This window comes from Larimichthys crocea, chromosome VI (assembly GCF_000972845.2).
Source record: "Larimichthys crocea isolate SSNF chromosome VI, L_crocea_2.0, whole genome shotgun sequence".
In the NCBI taxonomy this organism is placed as follows: Eukaryota; Metazoa; Chordata; class Actinopteri; family Sciaenidae; genus Larimichthys; species Larimichthys crocea.
In genome coordinates, this window is record NC_040016.1 from 12,104,105 (window position 1) to 12,125,502 (window position 21,398).

General features: G+C 41.0%; 1 protein-coding gene across 2 annotated transcripts in view; it reads left to right on the plus strand.

Annotated features, from left to right (window-relative positions):
• Positions 1-2,573: 2,573 nt before the first annotated feature.
• Positions 2,574-21,398, plus strand: part of sema3fa (sema domain, immunoglobulin domain (Ig), short basic domain, secreted, (semaphorin) 3Fa) — a 49,248-nt gene continuing 30,423 nt past the window's right edge. For both annotated transcript variants that reach the window (XM_019262949.2, XM_010732780.3), the window contains exons 1-2: positions 2,574-2,905; positions 4,402-4,552. In XM_019262949.2, the coding sequence (XP_019118494.1) occupies positions 4,444-4,552 (109 nt within the window). In that variant the 5' untranslated portion in view covers positions 2,574-2,905; positions 4,402-4,443. The remainder of the gene's footprint in view (positions 2,906-4,401; positions 4,553-21,398) is intronic.

Below are 21,398 nucleotides of genomic sequence, written 5' to 3' on the forward strand. Positions count from 1 at the left end.
TAAAAAGAAATATAGGAAACAACATGCAGCTGTTGGCTACAAAACTGAGGAGAAAAGACAAAAAGGAAAGAGAAAAGAGAAAGAATAGGAATAGACGGAGCTCGGATACAAAAAAGAATATCAGTAATGACACAATTAAACTTGGCCGTTTGGTTTGAAGGTTGTTTGAACTGCTGATATGTGAAGTTTGGAAAAAGAGATTTTATTGTTGACTGATTTATTCTGGGTGAGTCCTGAGGGATTAGGGAGTTGTGTTCCAGATATTTATGAAAGTTGTTATTTATTTGGCTCTGCGCAGTCTGGTACTCAGACCACCCTTCAAACATGAACGCCCACCTGCATATGTTAAGCTGTGTGCCTCTTTGTAATCGTGTGTGAGGAAAAAAAAATGAAAGCTGATTTTTCAAGATCGTCCAAGATTCAGATGAACTGAAACATATCAATATCTTCTGCTTTGTGTGTGTGCGTGAGCTCATAAGTGTGGGGGTAATTGTTTCCCAGAGCTCTTGGCTGGTATCAAGGGAAATATAACACTTTTGATGGCAAATGAAGATGCTGAGCTCTCTTCTTTTACTCTGCTATGAGCATCAAAGCCTGGAGTCACACTGCGAAGCCTCTTTTGCATAGACTAATGTGGTAACTGTCTTTCCTAGACATCTTTCAAAGGTCAGAAAACTCAAAGTCTCAGCAGGTGATCTGGCATCTTTTTGTTCACATTTAAGATAAAGGTGCGGAATCCAATTAATTATGACCACAACACAAATCTTTACATGAAAGAAGCATGCACGGAGGACATAGAAATTGCCAAAATGGTTATTTTCACAGTGAAAATACCACCCAGTCAGTTTTGGTGCAGCTTTTATGGTTTTTCACTGTAACATGATCTTTCCTGTGAACTAAGAAACACAAAAGGAAACAATAAATCAGCTCTACAGCTGTGATTCCCTGACAGAAAGTCTTTGTATTCCCCAGAATTCCTCTCTGATATTATACATTTCTGCAATAGTAATGTCCTTAATTCTGCACGAAACCGAAGCTACTGTATTTATCATTTATGGAATAATAAGCATGCACACTGGGCGTGAGCTGCATTGTGCATTGACTGGATAAGAAGCGAAATAAGCCACTGTGATCAGGGGAGGGATCGAGTGAGATTAAAAGATTTAAGGCTCCATTTGCCCATGAATATCTGATGCCTATCTGAGGCGAGAGCCAGTGATCCTCTGTCAGTTCATGGAGGTGTCGGAGGAAATCTACCTTATCTGCATCTGGCCACTTTTCAACAGTTTCTTATGTGAACGTGCCGCCACATTCCTGTTGTGCCAACGAGTTATGCAGCAGCTGTTCGCGTCAAATGAAAATTGCTCTTCTCATCTGAAATCACTGTCGGCTTGGTTTTTCTGTTTTTCTTGTTCTTTTCTTTCTTCTCCGCCTTGCAAGTCAAAATATAGTTAAGTGATTCATACTTTCATTCAAAAAGCAAACACTGTTCCATACCGTGAGGCTGCCAATACCAGCAGATACTGAACAATTGTTTGGCTCAGACCTGGCATCTGAAAGCTTCTCAGCACAACTCAATGTTGGCTCCAGTCAGCAAATAAAAATCAGTAGCTGGCAGTCACAGACTAATCAAGTTGTGAAATGACCTCAGTTCTATTTTGATACTCGTGTAAAAGAAGCCTCCCGTGGACAGTCTAAAGAATAGCTCTCCCTCTAAAACTGAGCTGAAGCATCTGAGTTTAAGACCTTGTTGTTGCATGTATTTTGAACATTGATTGTGTAGTTTTGCATTAGTCATAGCAAAAGAAAACCTGCATCATGTTATTACACGTTCCCATGTGTCATGTTTATTCTGCAATAAAGTCAATATGGGTATATTTGGACGGGAAATGTTTCACTGTTTGGGAGCTTGTGTCTGCACGCCTTCGCTGGTTTTATCTTAATCATTATCTCAGATCCTCTACTTTGCGGTGACAAAGATAAATGCTAATGGAAATGAAAACAAATTGCATAATTCTCACCTACTGGAGGCTTTAGGCTTCATTTCAACTCTATGAATCAACTTCAGGGGAACAAATCACACTTATTATGAATACAGAAGGAACCTAAAAGCAGCTGTGCTCCCACACATAGGAAAGAAATATCCATGTCTCAAGATATGAGATGTGATATGATAATTACTGGTCGGTGGGGAAATATGTCACTGAGTATGCATGCACAAATGTTGCCAAATGCTGGTAAAGTCATTAAAAGGAGATTTAAGATTTAATCGTTTCCTATTTTTAAGGGGGGGGAAACATATTAATGTTTTGATTGTAGCAGGAATCCCTCCTAATGCTGGAAGAAACAGCCTTTCCATATCTCCTCCAACATGCTTTACCCTTTTTGTACAGCTTGTTCCTCATCATTTTAAGTGAGTTTACCTCTGTAGCCCCTCTGGAGTGTAAGAAGATGGCATAGCAGACTTGTTTGTGCTAGATTTTGGGGCGGGACGGAGCGCAGGGATGCTAAGGTAGGTTCCCTCCCCCATGGGTGTGTCCACTGCCTGGAGACCTCAGTCTATCCACCTGCAGAATCCGCTTCCCGGCACTAAACACTTGAGCGCCGTTGCGCACGGCAGAAGCTTCGCTCCGTCACTCATATCCAGGCGCAACTCTTTGTTTCTAACCTCTTTCTGTGGAAAATACACAGTCTGTTGATGCGATTTAGAGATCACTTCAAGTTAAGGCGGCCGCGTCAAGTTAATTTGAATCCAAGCTTTGTTTGGCTCTGGGATAATCGTGCAGGATCTGCGGCGGATACACTGATACTCCTGCGTGCGGACAGAGGAGCTCAAAGGATCTGGGTGGATGGTTTTTAAATGTTGACCAGCTATATCACAATATTCACTGGGCGCAACTAGAAGGTAGGACAGAATACAAGTGCTGTTTTAAGTCAAATTAATAATTTGTATTGAGAGTGATGTGCTCATGAATGTATAGGAAGCCACATTTGGTGGAGTCGTGCACAAACGACTGATGCCTGCACAGCTTGTGCAAGGAAGAAGACTCAAATATATGAAATGTGTTTCAAAAGTTCATATCATTGTGCAGAATTATGACTTCAGTTCACTGTATTTATATGTTTGGTGTGTGGGGTGTCGTTTTAAATGAGCTACACTCTCAAATACAAATTTCATATTCTTAAAGATCCAACATCTGTATGTTTTGTTTGTTGGACAATGTGAGTTTTGAGGCACTGAAAGTTTTTTTGTGATGCTCTATCTGCACACTGATTATTCCGTACTGTAATTGAATATAATGTAACGTCCCCATTGCGACTCTAAACAATTTAAATCACAGGCACTCTTATAAACGACACGTGGTTCATGTTCATGTCCTCATAACTCAAAAGACCAGTCACGCTTTATTTTGGTTAACGGATCTGCTTTGGAGTTCTGTCTTCAGGGGCTCAATGTGGAACTTGATCTTAAACCCTGACTGACAGTTTGACCTCAGATTTGGATCCACGTTTACGGGTAGATCAGCGCCATGCATGGATAATTACAGCAGGACACGCTCGCTAAAAAATGTTTTATTGTCTCCAAACCGTGGCACAGTCATTTCTTTCCACAAGTTTCTTTTTTTGTGCGCAGTTGTGCCAGCTTGTCCGCACGTTCATAACTTGACTCATCAGAGCCTTTTACGGGGATATTATTAACTTCAGCTCCCTTTGTGGCGGATAACAGCATGTTGATGCGCTTTGTGATTTTAATCTGTGAGCACTGCCAGTGCGCGCCAGGCTTAACGCGCAACTCCGTGTGGTGAAATTCAGCTCCCCCTCTGCATGACAGTAAGAATCAGTCTTGACCAGATATTTGCGAAACACTTCTACTATGCTATGCTGTGTATGAATGTATGAACAGTGAGGCTCGACAGGGAGAGTAGTGTGGTGCGGGCTGCGGTGGCTCCTTCCCAGTTGGAAGGAGACTCCGTCCATTCAGAGTCTTATTGCACACGCAGGGAAGAATAACTCTGGGTGGTTGGGAAATGCACATTCATAAGAAAATCCAGTTGCAACGATGGCAATTATATTCTGAACCAACAGAGTTTCTTTCCACGCTCCTACAACCCTCAGGTTTTTTATTTAGTCTATATTGCACACCCTAATAAAAATGTCTTGGTCAAGATTTTTAAGTATTTTGATTCCCCCACATGAAAGATTAAACAAAAGCCTGTGTACAGCAGATATAAGGCTATATATTTAGCTTCCCTGCTTGAATTTCTGTATGATTTCAGTATGTAACTGACTGTAAGGAAGCAAACTGATTTATTACTGTACTGTAGCTCAGTCACTTCGCCGTTTGTGAGGCGGAAGACGTGCAGGCTTCTCGTCTGACGTTCATCCCTCTCTGTTCTTCAGCTCCTGGACTCTCCTTCGCCTCTGTTAACAAACACAGGGAAAATGTTGTGGGACAAACTGTGCTGGCTATTGGCCCTGTTGGCCCTAACGTCCGGGCTGCCCGTCTCCAACGAGCCCCTCTCTGCACCCAGGATCTTCCTGTCCTTCAAAGGTAAGACACTCAAATTACTGCTGTGTGTGTGTGACCCAGATTGTTTAGTTCTGTGTTCAGTGTGATCACTGGTGTAGTAGCTGTCACCAGTCTTTTATCTTGTTCAATAAGTGGAATGGGTAAACTATTGGCACTGGCTGAATTCAGGGCTTGGCAAGACTGCCTAACAGAGAGTTTGATTGTGTGTCGGTGTGAGAGAGGCGTGATGACAAGGGCGAGGAGATGTGCTGCTGATTGTCCTGACTATTCAGGGCAAGAGAATATGTCTTCATTTAATCGCACAGCTGCTATTAGTTCCCCAAACAGGCCTTTGTGTGACCTCGGCTCCCTTCTGAAATCAAGTCAGATTTAACACTTGGCTGGGCACACACTCAGGGCACAGATCCAGCATGTTATGAATGTTTGCCAGTGCCACATGAGACCCTGTGTGTGTGTGTTGAACTGTCCTGTTAAAATAGGTCTCAGCGATGCACTGACCGCTGCTTTGTCATTCCAGTGCCGACGTAGCCGTCATGTCCATGTAAAGCTCTTGAGGTTTTATAGTAGGTGCGTCTGAAGATGACTTTAATAAGCATCTGACGAGTTCAGATCCCTGTCTTGACATGTGGCTGCAGCACGCCAGATGTGTCAAGTTTGAATGTTTCTCTGCAAATCAAGTGGAAAATCATGTTTTTGGTGACATCTGTGATATGTTATGTGTTTCTTAAAATATTCCCATATCTAGTCCTGAAATAGCTCACTTGCTTGTATGTATTTTTTTTGTTCCTTCTTCTTCTTCTTCTTTAATTGGTCTTTGCTAAGCTCATAGGTTTTGTCAATGGAGATTTCTCAGTTTCTTCCTCACGCTCAGATATTTTGCTTACCTGTTTCTTTTCTGTCTCTCTTCACCCCTCGAATCAAATCTCTTTGTCTCTGATCTAAGTTGGATTTCACACTCTGCTGGTCTCACATTTACTTGGTAGGAAATAGTTCATTTATTTTCTACTTCTTTTTAATTGAGTTTCTTTTGTTTGTAATTAGTTTTTGGAGTTTACTTTATGCCTCATAGAGCAACTCCAGATAGCTGGAGACTAGAAATGCGCCTAAGCTGTGCATTCCCTAATTGTATTGGTTTTGCACCATTCTGCTGGGAAATAGCTCTGTAATGTGCTTTTATTAATTTTTAATGTGCCAGTGTACTTAACCAAATAATTGGCTTTAGGTTTAATGATATTCGTCCAGTATTGCCATACAAATTGGTTGTAAGTGCCTTCTGATAGAATAATCCAGATCATTTTTAATAAGCATTTCAATGTTGACGATAAAACAAAAGGAGACACTCTACACATGTTGGGCTGCCAACTGGAGCTGCTAAACAAATCATTTTTTTCTTTTACTGTTTTTATTTTTCTTTTATTTTTTTAATTTGCTTCTGTCTGTGACCCAGCCTCACATGTGTATCCATAAAGGTTACACAGTATCACTTCCCACTGATTATTTGCATTTTACAAAGCTTGTAGAGAAGATTTAGTTGCTTTTGGCCGAAATCCAAGACTTAGACACAAAAGAACCAACATGCTGCTTTTCAAATATTTGCCCTCTATCAAAGCAGAACACAATGGCTTATACACACACACACACACACACACACACACACACACACACACACAACTTTCTCTAAGGAAAGTGTATAATATATTGTATAGAATATATACAGTATTAGTACTGCATTTTCGGCAGACCATCTACTTTGAAATTCCTTTGTACTGAGGCCAGTTTTCCTCAAACACTACACAACTAAAAGCTCAAGGATTTTCATGCATAAAAGCTAAAATAAGATCACATGTAACATCATAACACGAAATAAGTTCAAGTAATAAAGTCAGAGTTCTGACTTTATTACTTGAACTTGTTTAAATTTTGTACATATTTGTATTAATATGGATTGCTAATTGCTTTCCTTATTTCAGTACATTAATTGGAGTATACTGGAGAATTGTATACATATGATATGTTGTTCAACGTTTAAGCTTGATCCTCAAATTCAAACAAAGAATAATCCATTGAGTCAATTTTCACTGCCGATTCTCTTAAAAGTAAGGTTTACAATATAAACAACCATAAGTAACCTAAGCTGATAATTTTGTCTTTTAGGGTTCTGAAAGCAGCTACTGAGTGTGTTAGTGCAGGCTGAGTTATTAACCGTGATAAGGACCAAGAGAGCAAACAGAGGCTAAGACCAAAGGAATGTCCATTCAAAGCTTGCAGGGATAGATCATCAACCCAGACTTCAAAAGAGTTGAAACACACACACATTTACAAAATACCAGGCTACAGTGCATCTTCCAAGCTAAACACTGAGTTTTCCAAAAAAAAAGAAGAAAAAAAGTGAAATTTAACACAACCACAGCACGTTATATTCAGCGCTGTCACTTTTTTTTTTCCAGTAGTACATTAATTCCCAAGTGAAGCTGAGGTCATGAGCAGACCTATTTCAAGTGAGACTTGTCAGATATCAGATGTATGATGATAATACAAAAGGTCACAGTTATGTAGGTGTATTCTCTCTCTTTCTCTCTCTCTCATAAAAGACTGGACGAGGCTGGCTTCAGCTGCTGAGAACTCCTATATTTACTTTTAAACAAGGTCTGTAATCACATGCTATTTTAGTGCGTGGGGCTCTGCGAGGTTGTGACCCTTCAAAACAGAAGCCAGTCACGCCCGAGGTTAACTGCCCTCAAACTGTGGGAGAATGGCACCATATTAACGAGTAATAGCTTGTTACGCTAATCCTCAGGCACATTTGAAAGTGTTTAACTTTGTTTTTTTTTCAGCCTCTGTAGTCCTCGGTGGAACACCTGGGCACAAGGTTAGCTCTGGGAGGAAAGCCAGACAAAGAAAGGCAGTCCTGTAATTGGACTAATTCTCAGGGACAATCTTAAGGTTACTCCAGCCTTTGCACTTTCCCCCCCACGACAGTCTTTTTGTCCCATGTAATGGTTCGGTGATTGTCACGCCCGAACAAAGACTTCCATATCGGCTGACCGACAGTTTTCAGGGTTAAGATCAGAAATTCAGAGATGTCCTCCACCTCTTTATTCTTTCAATAATTAGGAGCTGCTTCTGAGTTTGAACTCTAAAGCTTATTCTATTTCTAACTCTACAACAATAGACCTCAGCAGTCAGATTTATGTGTGTATATAGTGCATGAGAGGAACCCTTTGTCTTTCATATCAAAGCGTAGGTGTCCTTTTGACTTCTCTCACAAAAGAGAAACTATTACAATCATAATCTTGCTTGTATTGCCAGATATATTACACCTTTCTCTAGATTTTTAGAGGCATAACAAACCACAGTTTATTCTTTATTAATCTTATCTATATATATATATTCTATACTATGTGGAGACAGAGCAAAGTGCCTCAGACAAGTCTTGCTGCAATCAAGTCTCAGCAATCGATGAACTGCTGAAAGCTTATCCACAGCTAACCTGTCTGCTAGCACATGACCCCTTGTTACCTTGTATAGATCTGTAGTCTGGCCACTGGCATCCAAGCAAAACCGACAGACAAGACGTTCACTTGCAACAATCTCACAGATGTAAAAAGGTCACCGTGAGCTTTTTAGACACATATCGTCTAGCTGCTTCGATCATCTTGTCTCCCTCGAATAAAGGTGAACAAGCTGGATGTAACCAGCCACTGTGATTTGCTAATCACCGGGGAGATGGTAAATGCATTCAGTCCATGAGCACGTTGTTCTCATCGCCCAGATACCCCCCTGTTTTTCAGCTACAACAGTAATGTCATTAATTAGCTGTATCATTGGGCCACATTACATGTTATGGCGCATTATATTACATGCATCGTCAGAGATGTTAAACATAATGAGACGTGTTGTACACTGAAACATACTTCTCAGATTACCTCGATATGATCATTAGTTTGTGAATAAATTATTCCGCTGTATTAGTCATTCATAAAAATGACAATAATAATTATATGTAGTGTGATGTGAGTGTCATGAACATTTATGTGAGATACATTATTGGGCAAATATAGAGAAGGATTGAGAAGGATTTCTGGATTTATTTGAATTATTTAAATGACTTTTTTTTTAAATATCCAGTTTCATTTTTAATGGGTTTTCCTGATCAAATTGTTTTTTTGGTTTTTTTATTGTGCCAGATGCTTCTTGTTGACTTATCAGTCTAATGTGTTTCGGTATGCATCGGGCTTTTCAGGTGCTTTATGTATCTGTTGATTATAGTTCTCACACCCTTGCGTGACATTTGAAAGAAGAAATGAGTCAAACATATTTACATTTATGTAACAAGCTATTTCGCTCTTAGTAATACTCTTACAGCTATCTGAAACATGAATCATCCACATTCTGCTCATAGTTTTGTCATTTTAAACAAGCCGAGGTGAGATACAGATGGACATTTCTCTTTCTTCTTTAAATTCCCTGAGCCATGGGGCTTAAAGAGTATTACAAATTTATTTGATTTCTGTCATGTGTTAGAAGGGAAGTAGTTAAGACAAGAGAGGAAAACAACAAGCAATGTTAGGGCCGTGAAAGAAAAGTATTGTAACAAGTTACAGCTTTGGGAAAGAAGCGACATGGCAACATTTCATCAAACTAAACAATGAGTGATGAAACAAACAGAGAGCAACACGAGTTTGTTGGTTTCCCACGAAAAGCAAATAAGCTTTGCACCGGCTGAAGTCCATTATAAACCATCTGAACCACTCACATACACTTCTTATCCTCTTCTACCTACCAGCTGTGCTTGTTTACTTCTTTCCCAGCAGATAATCATCATCTGTACGTGAGGGTAACAAGTTTGTCACAGCCACTCACTGTCCCTCTTCTACATGCATTCCATTTCTGAGAAATTATAGATAGAAGAATTCATATATACATGTCTTTTGGTCACGTTGCTGCTCATTCGTACATAGAGTGCAGTGCTTGGATGCACGTTTGCTCTCTTGGTATGAATAACACATACGCAAAAGTCGTACCTGTTGGATACAGTCAGTAGTCCCCTCCTTTTTCCCCATTATCTCTGTTGGAGAATGTCAGGGTGCAGAAAAATGTTTCCACAGAGTAATGTGTGGTGGCTGTGGCACGCAAGCCTGCAGCAGTTATTACAATACTTTGCTACTTTCTCCCTGATGCTGCCGGTGGGGGAGGGAGGGAGGGAGGGGGGGGTTAGTGCATCCCAGCAACCCCTGCTCTGCAGGATACATGCTGTCAAACTATGATTATTCAGGAGAGAGAAACAGAAGGCGACAGCTCCAGTGCTAAATATAGTGTCCTTCCTGCCTGTTTCTTTCTCTTTTTATCTCTCTCTCTCTCCTCCTCGTCCTCCTCCTCTGCCTTTACTCTACACTCACACCCTCTCTATTTTGCTTGCTGATAAGAGGTTGGCAGTGCGAGGTGAGGGAGGAGAGCACCCAGGATGCCGCCCACAGCAGCAGGGAGCGCATCGTTTTAGCACGCTCAAAAGGCGAAATGTCTCTCCAAAGTGCCGAGACTTTTCTTGAGAGAAAGGTGAGGCAGCATGGGAAAGTATAAGAGAGGAGTGGGTGGATATAAGTAAAAACATTTTTGTGAGGGCAAAGAAGGGTTTTACACACCAGCTCAGCTAACATGCAGAAAGTGCGGCACTAACTCAGATGGCAGGCTTCAAAGGAAATAAAATGACTCCATCATGTAGTCTTTTTAAGTCATTTTCACTCAATAAACTGCTGGCTCCCCACCTTTTAATGATGTCACAGAGAGACATTCATATACAAATCATCGCTTCCAGAGAAAGGCTCCAGATTGAAAACAGTTTGCTGCAATTTGAATATTTTTTTTCAGAGCTGGCAAGCAGAGCCCATGCCTAAGCACTTATTAATGCTGGAAGCTCCCTGTGGTGATAAAAATGCAACACATCCAAATGAAACCGTAATCACTCTGCTATTTATTATTCCGCTCCTTAGCTATTAGGCATTTTAATCATAGATTTAATTATTTGTTCTGGGGAGGGGCAGGCTCATCCAGCTTCAGAAAAAGCTTCTGAGACACGGTGAAGCTCCAAACAAACAGTGGAAGCACGACGTCTTTACAGTTTTGGGTTGAGTTAATGTAGTTTGACAACAGTTTGGTTCAAGACTAAAACTGAGACCTCTTGAGTCTGTGTGTTTTGTTTTTTTCACCTTTGCATTCGCATTTTATTTCCTCCCAATTATCTAAAGGTTTATCGTATGGTTGTTAGTTTAAGATCGTTCAACTTTTGTTGTACTTTTTTTCTGCATTTTGACTACTACAGTACCCATGAACGCTAGTCACAATGGCTTACAGAGACAAAGTGGCTTCATCATTGCAACTGGAGAATAAATAAAACACTTTGCCACAGTTGCTGAATTAATTCAACAATAACACAGAATATAAGACTAGCTTTCGCTGACTGTTGGTATCACGCATTCCTGGATTTTAAGCTCCGCGATTAGACGTTTCTAACTGAAACACTGAGTTGTGTCTTTTAACTTTTTAATCAAAGAAGCAGTGATTTTCTGAACAAAGAAAGCATCTGATACCTGCAGTAAACTATCATTCACATGCTCGATGGGTAGACCTGTCTGCTGTGTAAAGAGGGGCAACACTCAGCAGGGGGTGAAAGACAGCCTCCCTATGATGAATGTGTGTCATTGAATGTGTGACAGACCACGTACATCCCAGTGTGTGTTTGTGTCTCTATGGTCCGTGCTACAGACAGTGTTTGAGATTGAAATGTGACAGACAGGATAAAAATAGGCGGAAGCCACCGAGGTACATCAAACCGATGTAATCTTTTTTTATCTCATGCTTGAGGGTCTTGATTGGCTTGTGCGGTTAAAGTGGTTACTGTAGCCTTTGTAATTGTTTCTGAGCACTTCACGGAGCTCATAATTCTTGAGGAGCGATTTTAATCATTATCAGAGATTATTATGCAGACTGTGATCAACCTCGCCACCTGCAGAAGAAGAGCCGGAGGGTGGGGGAGTTGAGGGGGACGACAGTTGTTGTTTTTTTGTGGTTAGAGAGCAAAATGGCTTTTACAAGAAGTGGTTTTCTTGAGATTCAAAGTGACAGAGAGGAATGGGAGAGAGTCTTTTTATATTCATGTCAAGTCCATGTGGTTGTGTCTGCATTGTTTGTGTGTGTGTGTGTGTGTGTGTGTGTGTGTGCGTGTGTGTGTGTGCTCACATGCTTGCAGAGCTTCTGTAAAGAGCTATATATGACACTGCTTTGGTTTGGTTGCCATAGCAGCGTCTACCTGTCACTCCTCACAAACAGAATCGGGGTTCGAATGATTCTCTCCGCAGAGGAGAGGTGGGATGCAATCACAGCGATCGTGCTTATTTCCCCTGATGTCTGCTGTCTCGTCTGCTCTCAGGAAATCCTAAAGTGAAGCAGCGTTGGAGGCTTGGAGGCTTAGTTGAGACAAATGAGAAAATACATCTGCTAAAAAAATCGACTTTGATAAGGCTGTGCTGTGGTCTGTTTGAAAGCGTTGTTGGGTTTTATGGGATTGGATTGGTTTCTCAATGTGGAGGCTTGACCCGACTGGACGTCCTCTCCAGATGTGGCCAAGGTGTGGGAGTCCTCAAGGGGGGGGTTTGCAGCCCAGACTGAAATTAAGGAGACAGCGGGTCAAGGGCACCTTTCCACTTGTTTACTCAGACAGCTATCATTCATTATCATTTGTCTGTCAGTGTTGGTGTCCTGTTACTGCTGCATTGACCTCGCTCATATGGTGGCTAGTGTGAACACTTGTGGTGGGAAACTCACTTAGGATACAAACTCTGTCCTATAGCTAGATGAATATGAATGTGTGTGTGTGTGTGTGTGTTTGAGTTCATATTGAGTGTTACTTTAACACATCTAAGACCTCAGATCAATAAGCAAAGCTACTTCTGTTTTGGCCTAGTTGGTGCTATATTTTCATTCTTTGATATTTAATACTAAGAACACAACAGAAAATGTAATAAAAATAGAAAACAAGTACAAGGGTAGTAAAGTAATACTGTATGTCTGGCAGCAAAGGAACAATGTTGTAGTGCTTGAATTATGAATCGTTTAACTTATTTGTTAAATAAAGGAAAATTCATTGGCAACAATTTTATTCTGTTCGCCAAAGCGTTTTGGATGAAAAAACGAAACATCTCAAAACTCTGTTCCAGTAATTGAGATTTAACTTTCTCCAGACGTTTTACCACCTGCATGGATGAGATGAAACTTCACAGACAATAAATTCAATAACTGGCCACTCATTGAAGCGACTTATCGGGCAATAATACAAAACATTTGTTGGTTGTAGCTTCGCGATTATATGGATTTGTTGTGTTTCTCCGTATTATAACATTGTGAATTGAGTACTTTGGGGATATTCGCTGTTGTCCAGATAAAACAAGCAGTTTGAAGACATCACCTTGGACATTTTATCCTTCAAATGATATATAATCACAAAATATTTTAATTTATAACATCATGAGATGTATCTGTCAGTGTTTTCAGAGGTCACCGTGAAGTGATAGAGCATAATGTGTTTTTGTAGTCAATATTAAAATAACGATTTATACTGTACTTGTTTTCCAGGGATCAGATGGGAGTTCAGTTGGCTTCTGTGTGAATGAGGTCACTGCCTTTGCTTTGTCAGATCAGGACAGAAACGGGGCAACAGTTTTAGTCAGTCAATCATTTTTTGATTAATTGTTTATTGATTCTTTGTAATTAGTTAAATATCTTTTGGTTGTTTGTGTGATGTAACAAGCTATTTTATTACTTATTTACCCTATATACACTATTTATTGAGTTAATCAACAGATAAATCAATTATGAAGTAATTAATTGCAGTCCTGTTATAAAGGGAGGTACAGAGAGTTCATACTGTAGGAAAAGACAACTGTTTGGTCGTCTATCAGTGATAACAGGTGTGTTGGAAGAAGGAGAGTGGGGTTACGTCAGAAGAGGCAGGATGGAAGAGAGTTATCCGAGGAGCTATTGTTGGTATCATGTGTCTAAGGGGATTTTCTACAGCCCCATCACAGTAATGGTGTCTGAATTTGACCTGAGTGACTACAGACTCGTTCTCCCCCCTATGGACAGAGACTGACATGTTGAACTTGAGGAGATTGTCTTGCTCCAGCTCAGACATTTTCTAGGAGGAAAGGAGGACGAGCCAGAGACAGAGAGACAGAAAGACAGAGAGAGTCAGATAAGGAGTGCAAGAGTCGAAGAGAGGACTGTCAGGAAGATGGGGAGAGTGGAGGAAAATGTGAAGGGAGCAAGAGAGCAGACTCTGAGAGTGCTAATGGACTGCAGGGCATCAGTGTCAGGTTTGCTATCTCAGCCAGAACATGGATAGATGGAAGGATTTGAGAATGAGGAGCAGGAGAGGAGTGTGGGTGCACAAAAGGCGTACTCAGGACAAATTGTGTGTCTGCTTCCCATTAGTCGTGGATGAGTGTCGGTTGAGATGGTTTACCTCAGACGGTGACTGCTCGGACTGTTCATCTCTGTGCCAATGCCCCGGCAATAACCTCGCACTGCAAGGTTCAAAGTTACAGTCAATGAAAAGTGCTGACTTCATTCACACTTACATATTGTCATACAGATTGTCTTAGAAGAAGTGTTGTAAGTTATTTGGCACCGGGGAACATTTGGACTTAAGCCCAAGGTGTGTTCTGAACCGTATCCATTCACCAATGATAGAAAACGACGTGAAGCTTAAGTACAAATTCGTACAAACATTTCTTTTTGTGTTTATGTGATCAAAGTCAAAGTAGCTTGCACTGTGCCAGTTTGGCACAAGTTTTATGAGAAGTGCTTCCTTTCATAAATTAAAGGTCAAAGTTGCTTTTAGGCAGAAGCTGGGCAACCTCAAACACCCACAACCTCATGAATTTTTTTAGTTGTGGGGAGATTCAGACTAAGTCCATCAATCCTCTCAGTGTGTATAGTATATGTTGGATGGAGACCAAGAAGCTGTCTATGTGATTATGGGAGAAATTAGTCCTGTGGTTGAGCCTGACCATGATTTTGTGGGAGGTTGCAGTAGTGGTGTCTCACTATTGGATTCTCATCCTGTTCCTGTCAGAGCTGTATTTCATCTTTTAGCTTCAGCCCTCTCCTGCTTTCATACGCTCTACATACATTCTCTCTGCAGGATGTATAATTGGTGAAAACTGAGCCTCTGTCAGATGCTAACATCATTACAAAGCCCACCTTCAAGGTTTGAGATGTAAATGCTTGGTAAATAGCAAAGCCTCCCTTGTCAGATTGATCTTGCTTCAATCGGATTTGTATTCCCCATGTTCCATTAGCTGATGTGGCTTCAGGCATGTAATGTATGAGTTTGAAGGTCAGACCTCTGAGTGAGATCACCCCCATGTGGACGAGAACCCCCTGAACTCATCTCGTCCTGGACGAACAACAGAGGAGAACCGAGTGAAGGAGACAGGGCAGAATGTGGTGGAACATGAGGTTTCCAGGCCTTGTTTTCTGGGTTCATGCACTGATGGGCTTCCTGATAATGTGTTGATTGTGGATGGGAGGAGATGGCCTCTCATCCCTGATCATTGTGGCGGTTGCATTGACGTGATGCCAAGATTTTTTTTCCATGCCTGCCCCATTCACGCCCCCTTTGCCTCCATGCTTTGTTAGTCAGCCCTGTTCTCAGGAACCCTCCGTAGGTGTCCCTAATGGTATGTTGGCAGTGTTGGCCATAGTATCTGTGCCATATGTGTGTGTCTGTGTGACTGCATACATATGTATGAATGAGAAATAGGAGTAAGGGCCTCCTATGTTGCTGTTGTTATTGTTGTTGTTGGTGTCGACGCCTCACTCATCCCTGTGAATGGACTGCTTGGTCTCAATAGAAGAGGGGCGTTTGTGTGGGCCGGGTCCATCATTCATTTACTTCATTCATGTCCCTGGGGAAGCGGAGGGGGAGTGGCATACAACACTGGCACGGCATTAACGCTCAAAGCATCTCTGTCTGTCCTTTTCCTCCCTCCGTTCACTCTCTCTGTCTCTCATCATTCTCGTCTCTCACTTTTCCTCCTCTTGGCACAAATGCTGAAACAGTCATCAGTCAAAGCTTGGCTATGATCCTGGGCTTTCATGTTCTGTAGGATTTCATGTTAGATGAATTGATGTGCTCCTCTGGACCATGTGCCTTGCTGCGCTACAATGATGGAAGACCACAGACAGCCCCTCAGAGAGCTTATAGGAAGCAGCACCTCCTGGCACAAACACACAGACACGAAACTTTTTTTCCACGCCTGACAGATCTAGTTTTAATGTGGTCGACTCAGATGAGACTCAAACAGAGGAAACAAAAAAAAAATGTCTTTTGACACTGGGAAGATCTCCAACCCAAACGATGCTTTATTCAAGTGTAATCGCATTGAGGAAGTATAAAAAGTTTGGAATTCATTAGTCTATGGCTTTTGATTATACACAAGGATTGGTGCGCGGCGTGAAATTTACTTTTTCAACACAGCAGCCGGATTACACTGCGCTAGTAAACCATCTATGCATGATTAATTAGTCACAAACCATTGCAATACATCATGAGCAAATTGAACAATAAAAACAATAGGAACTACACCACACTGCGTGCTGTGCTGTTTAACAGGATTGTTCCGTGTCACTAGAAGCCACATTGTTTTTGTAGTTGCAAAGAAATTGATTTGACAGATTAGCTTTTTACAAACTGTACTCAACACTGCTGTTGTAGTTTCTCTATTGAGAAACTGTAAAGAATTGTATCCATGCACACAGAAACACTGTGCAGCATTTCTAGGTACATCAAGTGTTAATTGAGTTTTGCTAAACATGTATTTAGTCCTACTGTTAAAACGAAATGTTTCATTATGACACTGTAATAGCTATACAATACACAACCAATAATTATTAATGTGGGTCGTTGTTTATGCTTTATTTACCATTTGCATTTATTTCATGAGTAAGGATGGGCTCAGGCCCCACATTGCTATATATTATGAGTTTCTTGAAGGTCCAGTCTGTAACATTCTCTATTCTTATATCTCTATTTACAGAATGTGGCAGTCAAGGAATATAATATGCATAACTATGTTTTAATTAGAATATAATCACCTAAAAATAAGAAGAATTTTTACGTTTTTGTTACCTTTTATATCTACAGACACTTTGAGTCCTCGTCCATGCTGTGCAATTTGCAACAACCGTAGTTTCTTCTTCATACTTGAAATGGGCGAGTGCAGGGTGTTGCAATCAGCAACTACGCTGCTAGATTCCAATAAATCCCACACACTAGTCCTTTTAAGTCCAACTCTGATTAAAACAGATTATACGTTTCAAATAAAACGTTTATAATGTCTTAAAAAAACAGTGTCGGTTTGTAAAATCTATCTGTCTCAGTGCTGAATATCGTAAATCTGTCGTAAAACACAGAGACTACTTTCATCATCAGTTCACAAAACAACAATCTACGTTTAAGCAGGGAATTATTGAGAAGGGAGTAGCTGCAAAGATCACTTCTGGGTTTGCCATAGAAATGTCATCACTGAATAAGTGTTTTACATCATGAGATGGACTGTCCTTGACTCACTTTTGGTATCACAGTAATCCTATGCTCTCATCCACCTGGCAGACTGAGTCTAAATAAAAGCCTTGGCACTATTACTATTGCAATGACGATCAAAAGATCATTTCTCAGCACTCCCAAGTCTTTCTTGTGTGAATGTTGCAAATGATTCACTAGTTCCTCAGATGATCATAACCAGACTGCTGGAAAAGCTACAAGAGAAAATATGGCAAGCAACAAACAAACAAGCCCTCAGCAGAAAAAAAAAAAAAACTTGTCTGCCGTTCAGATCTGATGAATGAAAAACAGATAATGAAGATAGGAGAAGGGAGTGTGAGAGAGAGCATTCGCCAAAGGAAAAAGTCTCTCTCCATTCCTGGAGAGGATCAGTCTGTGTTTGGTTGCCTTATCTGTGCAGAGCGGATGGCTAAGCACTGATTTATGAGAAGGTATGACAGTGTAAGATAAGAGGGTTTTTAGCCTCCATGTGTCTGTGCAATCACCGGCCTCCTTCAACACCCCATGCGAGCATGGATGGAGGGACTGTGACCAAGGTTTCCCACTGTCACGCATGTTGTCTCCCAACTGATAAGACTCTTACCTTCCTCGCAGTTTTTTTTCTCTCTTTATATTTATATCTCGCTATCTCTCTCCCATTCACCAATCAAAGCATCTACTTCCAGGTAATACATTCTTTTGTCAAAACCATCTGAGCATCTCCCATCTGGAAGTTAAAAGTACAGACGTGTAGCATTCATCAGTGTCAGCCCGAAGCCAAATACCTTTAAATTCCGACTGAAACACTGCTGCCATGGTTTTAAATGTGTTGCATCATGAGTGTTAAGCGCTTGGAAAGGTTATTTCAACATTTCTTATCGGTGTTATTTATGTGCATACTAAATCTCACTGAGAACAAGAACTGCCAGCAATAACATGCCAGAGAAATCACAGCCATTTTTCTGATTTGCTTTCGGTATTTGGGTGCATAGCCTGTAATCTAAACAGTGGGCAATCTTATTTGCCCATTTCATGCCTGGTGTGCAATAATTGCTGTGTAGTATTGACATGAAGCGTTTATGTGAACAAGAGGCCATGGTTGTGGGTTATGTAGGGCAGGCATGTCACCTTATATTGTGTGTTTGTTTTTTTTTAATGAGTTTATCCCTTAACATCTGGCACAAGTTTTGCTACTGCCTACTTTGTCTGAAAAACCCAACAATTACATTTAAGAGGCTTATTATTAATAATATGAATATATTGCTCATTGAAGCCGTTCAAATATTTTTTCCCCGCTGGCTCTAAGCAGCCACACTCAATGACCCTTCTGGTCACGGGTGAGAAGAAGGTTACAGGGTCACGGCGTAGGATGTCCCATCTGTCCATCAAACATGAAAGACTCCAAATCAACAAGCGCTGGTGTTTTAAATGGGAGGGGTGAGTGCGTCAGTCAGCGTGGGGAGTAAAAAAGGCTGTGGATTACACAGACAGACAGTAATCTATAGGTCTGTCAGCCTGTCACTCAGCCTGACCTTGGGTAGCTTTGCTTTAATTGCAGCCTGGGATGAGAGAGTGGGGCCCGCCTTTAGCAGACAATTCACATTATCCATTAAAGATGTAATGGCTGCCAACATGTTTCATCTTGAATGGCATTTTTTTGGTTTCAAAGCACACGTTTAACCTATTGGAATGAAAAATGGTCGTTTGTTTTTTTTTAGCCTGTAATTATTTTGTGTGAAGAAGGCCCCTCATTCTTTAAGCAATTCAGTTCCACATGCAGCATTCCTCCTAAAGTTGGTTCTTCCTTTTTTGGGGGGTGGGTGGGTACATGAACAAACATAACTCCAAGGCACTATGGTGGTCTGAGCTGACTGCTGCCCTGTGAGATTACACTTCAGTACTGCACCTGCTCGCTGGTGGCTGCAGCTGTGCGATGTACGCCTCCCTTCACACCTCTGATAAGCCCAGCTATCACCTTGTCAAATTATCATTTTCACAGAGAGCCTTCGACATTGAAACAAGACAGGTGGCCTATGATAATAGAATTTCAAAAGTGGGAAAAAAAATAACTTATAGAACATTTGGCTTCTTGTTAAAACTTATAAATTTGAAACACAAATCTGACTTTTCTTTTTACTGCAGTCATTACCGTTGGAATATGTTCCCAAAGCCAACTATTTCCATAACGATGCTTTTCGATGCATTTCCACTGTCTGCTTCTCTCTTTGCTCTATCTCCATCCTTTTCCACTACCATCATCTCCATCATACAGCTACTCTTCCACTTCCACAAAGATGAATACCCTTGACTGACGGTCATCATCCCCCACTTTCTTCACTCCTCTGCTCCCATTTTATACCAAACAGACAGACAGACAGCAAAATGGACAAGTTAACATGGATGCTCTGTCACTCACAGCGTCCAGACAGCGTCATCTCACCAGTTGGTCTCCACACTCTCTTTTCATCCCACAGCTTTCACCAAACTTTCCTGCTGTGTTTCATTGAATGTCTGTGTGAGTATGAGTTGCATTAAATACTGCTGTCATAATAAAATAAAAACAGTTGTTGCTGCTGAAAGAGGCACATTCAAAAGATGGCTGTGATGAAAAGAGGCAGTGGGATACTGCCAGCTGCAGACTGGTCAGAATATCAGTTTGCAATGTCAATTCTTGAACACTGACCATTAAACTCACCACGCCATCAAAGAATCACTGAAGAGGAGGCTACTGGAATTCATACACACAAAAGGCCAGAGTCAGACACACACACATAAATCTGCTGCTTGTTCTGGGAAGGATTCAGTGATGGTGTATACTTAGTATAAGATAAGCAAGTGTTGGGCTCGAACCCAAGAAGTGAAACACTAGCAAATAACATCTGTGGGCTTAAGCTGCTCTCACCCAGGTCATGAAAAGAAAACATAATATTGTTCCTGGGCTGCCCTCAAGTACAAACAGCTCAGGAGTTACCTGTAATAACTTGTCAGAGAATAGCTGCATATTTCTGTTTGAGAATATAAAGTCTGTGTATGTTGCCGGTTAATTTATTTTTCTTAGACAAGCATGTGGTTGCAGAGCTTAAGCACAGTTTGTTCTTCGAGTGTAATTACCTTCAGAATATCTGCTGAAGTCAATGTTATATCGATCTGTTGGTTCGCCGCTGCAGTCGACCACTAATGGAATGGATTACTAAAGGAATGTTATGTTTGATCTGTTTGCAAAGGAGGGAGTGTTTATAAAATCTTGACCTTCTTACCTTCATGGAAGTATCAATAAACCAAGACTTGTAGTGGCAACTACCAAACTAGATATTTAGCTTTCATTGGATACCTCTTGTAAGCAAATGAGTTTATCTAGGAATGATGTACTGTACTGAGAGACACATAGTCATGCTAGCAGATCTGTGCAGCCAATATCAACATGCTCACAAAGTGTTTTATTCATAAATCAGACTCATGTTTGTCTTGATGATTGTACTCGAAGGAAAGTTAAGGGATCATCAAAGTTATTACAATTCATCCTGAAGGGAACATGCATGTTTGACTGAAATTTCATTGTAATGCATCCAAAGGTTGTGATTTTGCATATTATTAATATAACAGAATTATATTATTCTGTTGTAGAATAATAAAAGAAGGGGATCTCAGCCTCTCTGTGTAGAAAAGTTATTTTGTATTTGCAAAATTACAACACATATGTGATGATCGAGGTGTTAGAGGAAAAGTGAGATCGCCAAAATCGTTATGATTCATCCTCTGAAGATCATGAATATATGTTGAGTATTTCATGACTATCCATTCAATAGTTGATGATATATTTTAGCCATGCTGCTTTCATAGTTAAAAGAATAAAAAAATGTGACAGTACACTGTAGGAAATATGGTTGGAAGGATATTTCAGGAGGTTTCAGCTGGTTTGATACGGATATTGTGTCTTACGTTTATGTGTGCCTGTCTCAGTCTTTGTGGCAAAACTCCCACTCGCTGTTAACTAAACACAAAGCCTGTCAGACAAATAAGCAGGTCCTCACTCCAGGCCCAGACTCCCAACACCCCATCTGAAGGACCATGCCACGCTGCTCAACAACCAGTCGCCTGATTGTTGAGCATTATCTGGTTGTCCCCTGCCTGTCATATGGCATTAGTGCACAAGGCCCGACCCGGGATCTGTGTTGACACGTACCTGGTCGGGGGTGACCCTGCCTTTGTTTAGCAGCGACGTAGGGTCAAGTGGGTGTATGCAGCAGCAGCACATGCAGTGTTATG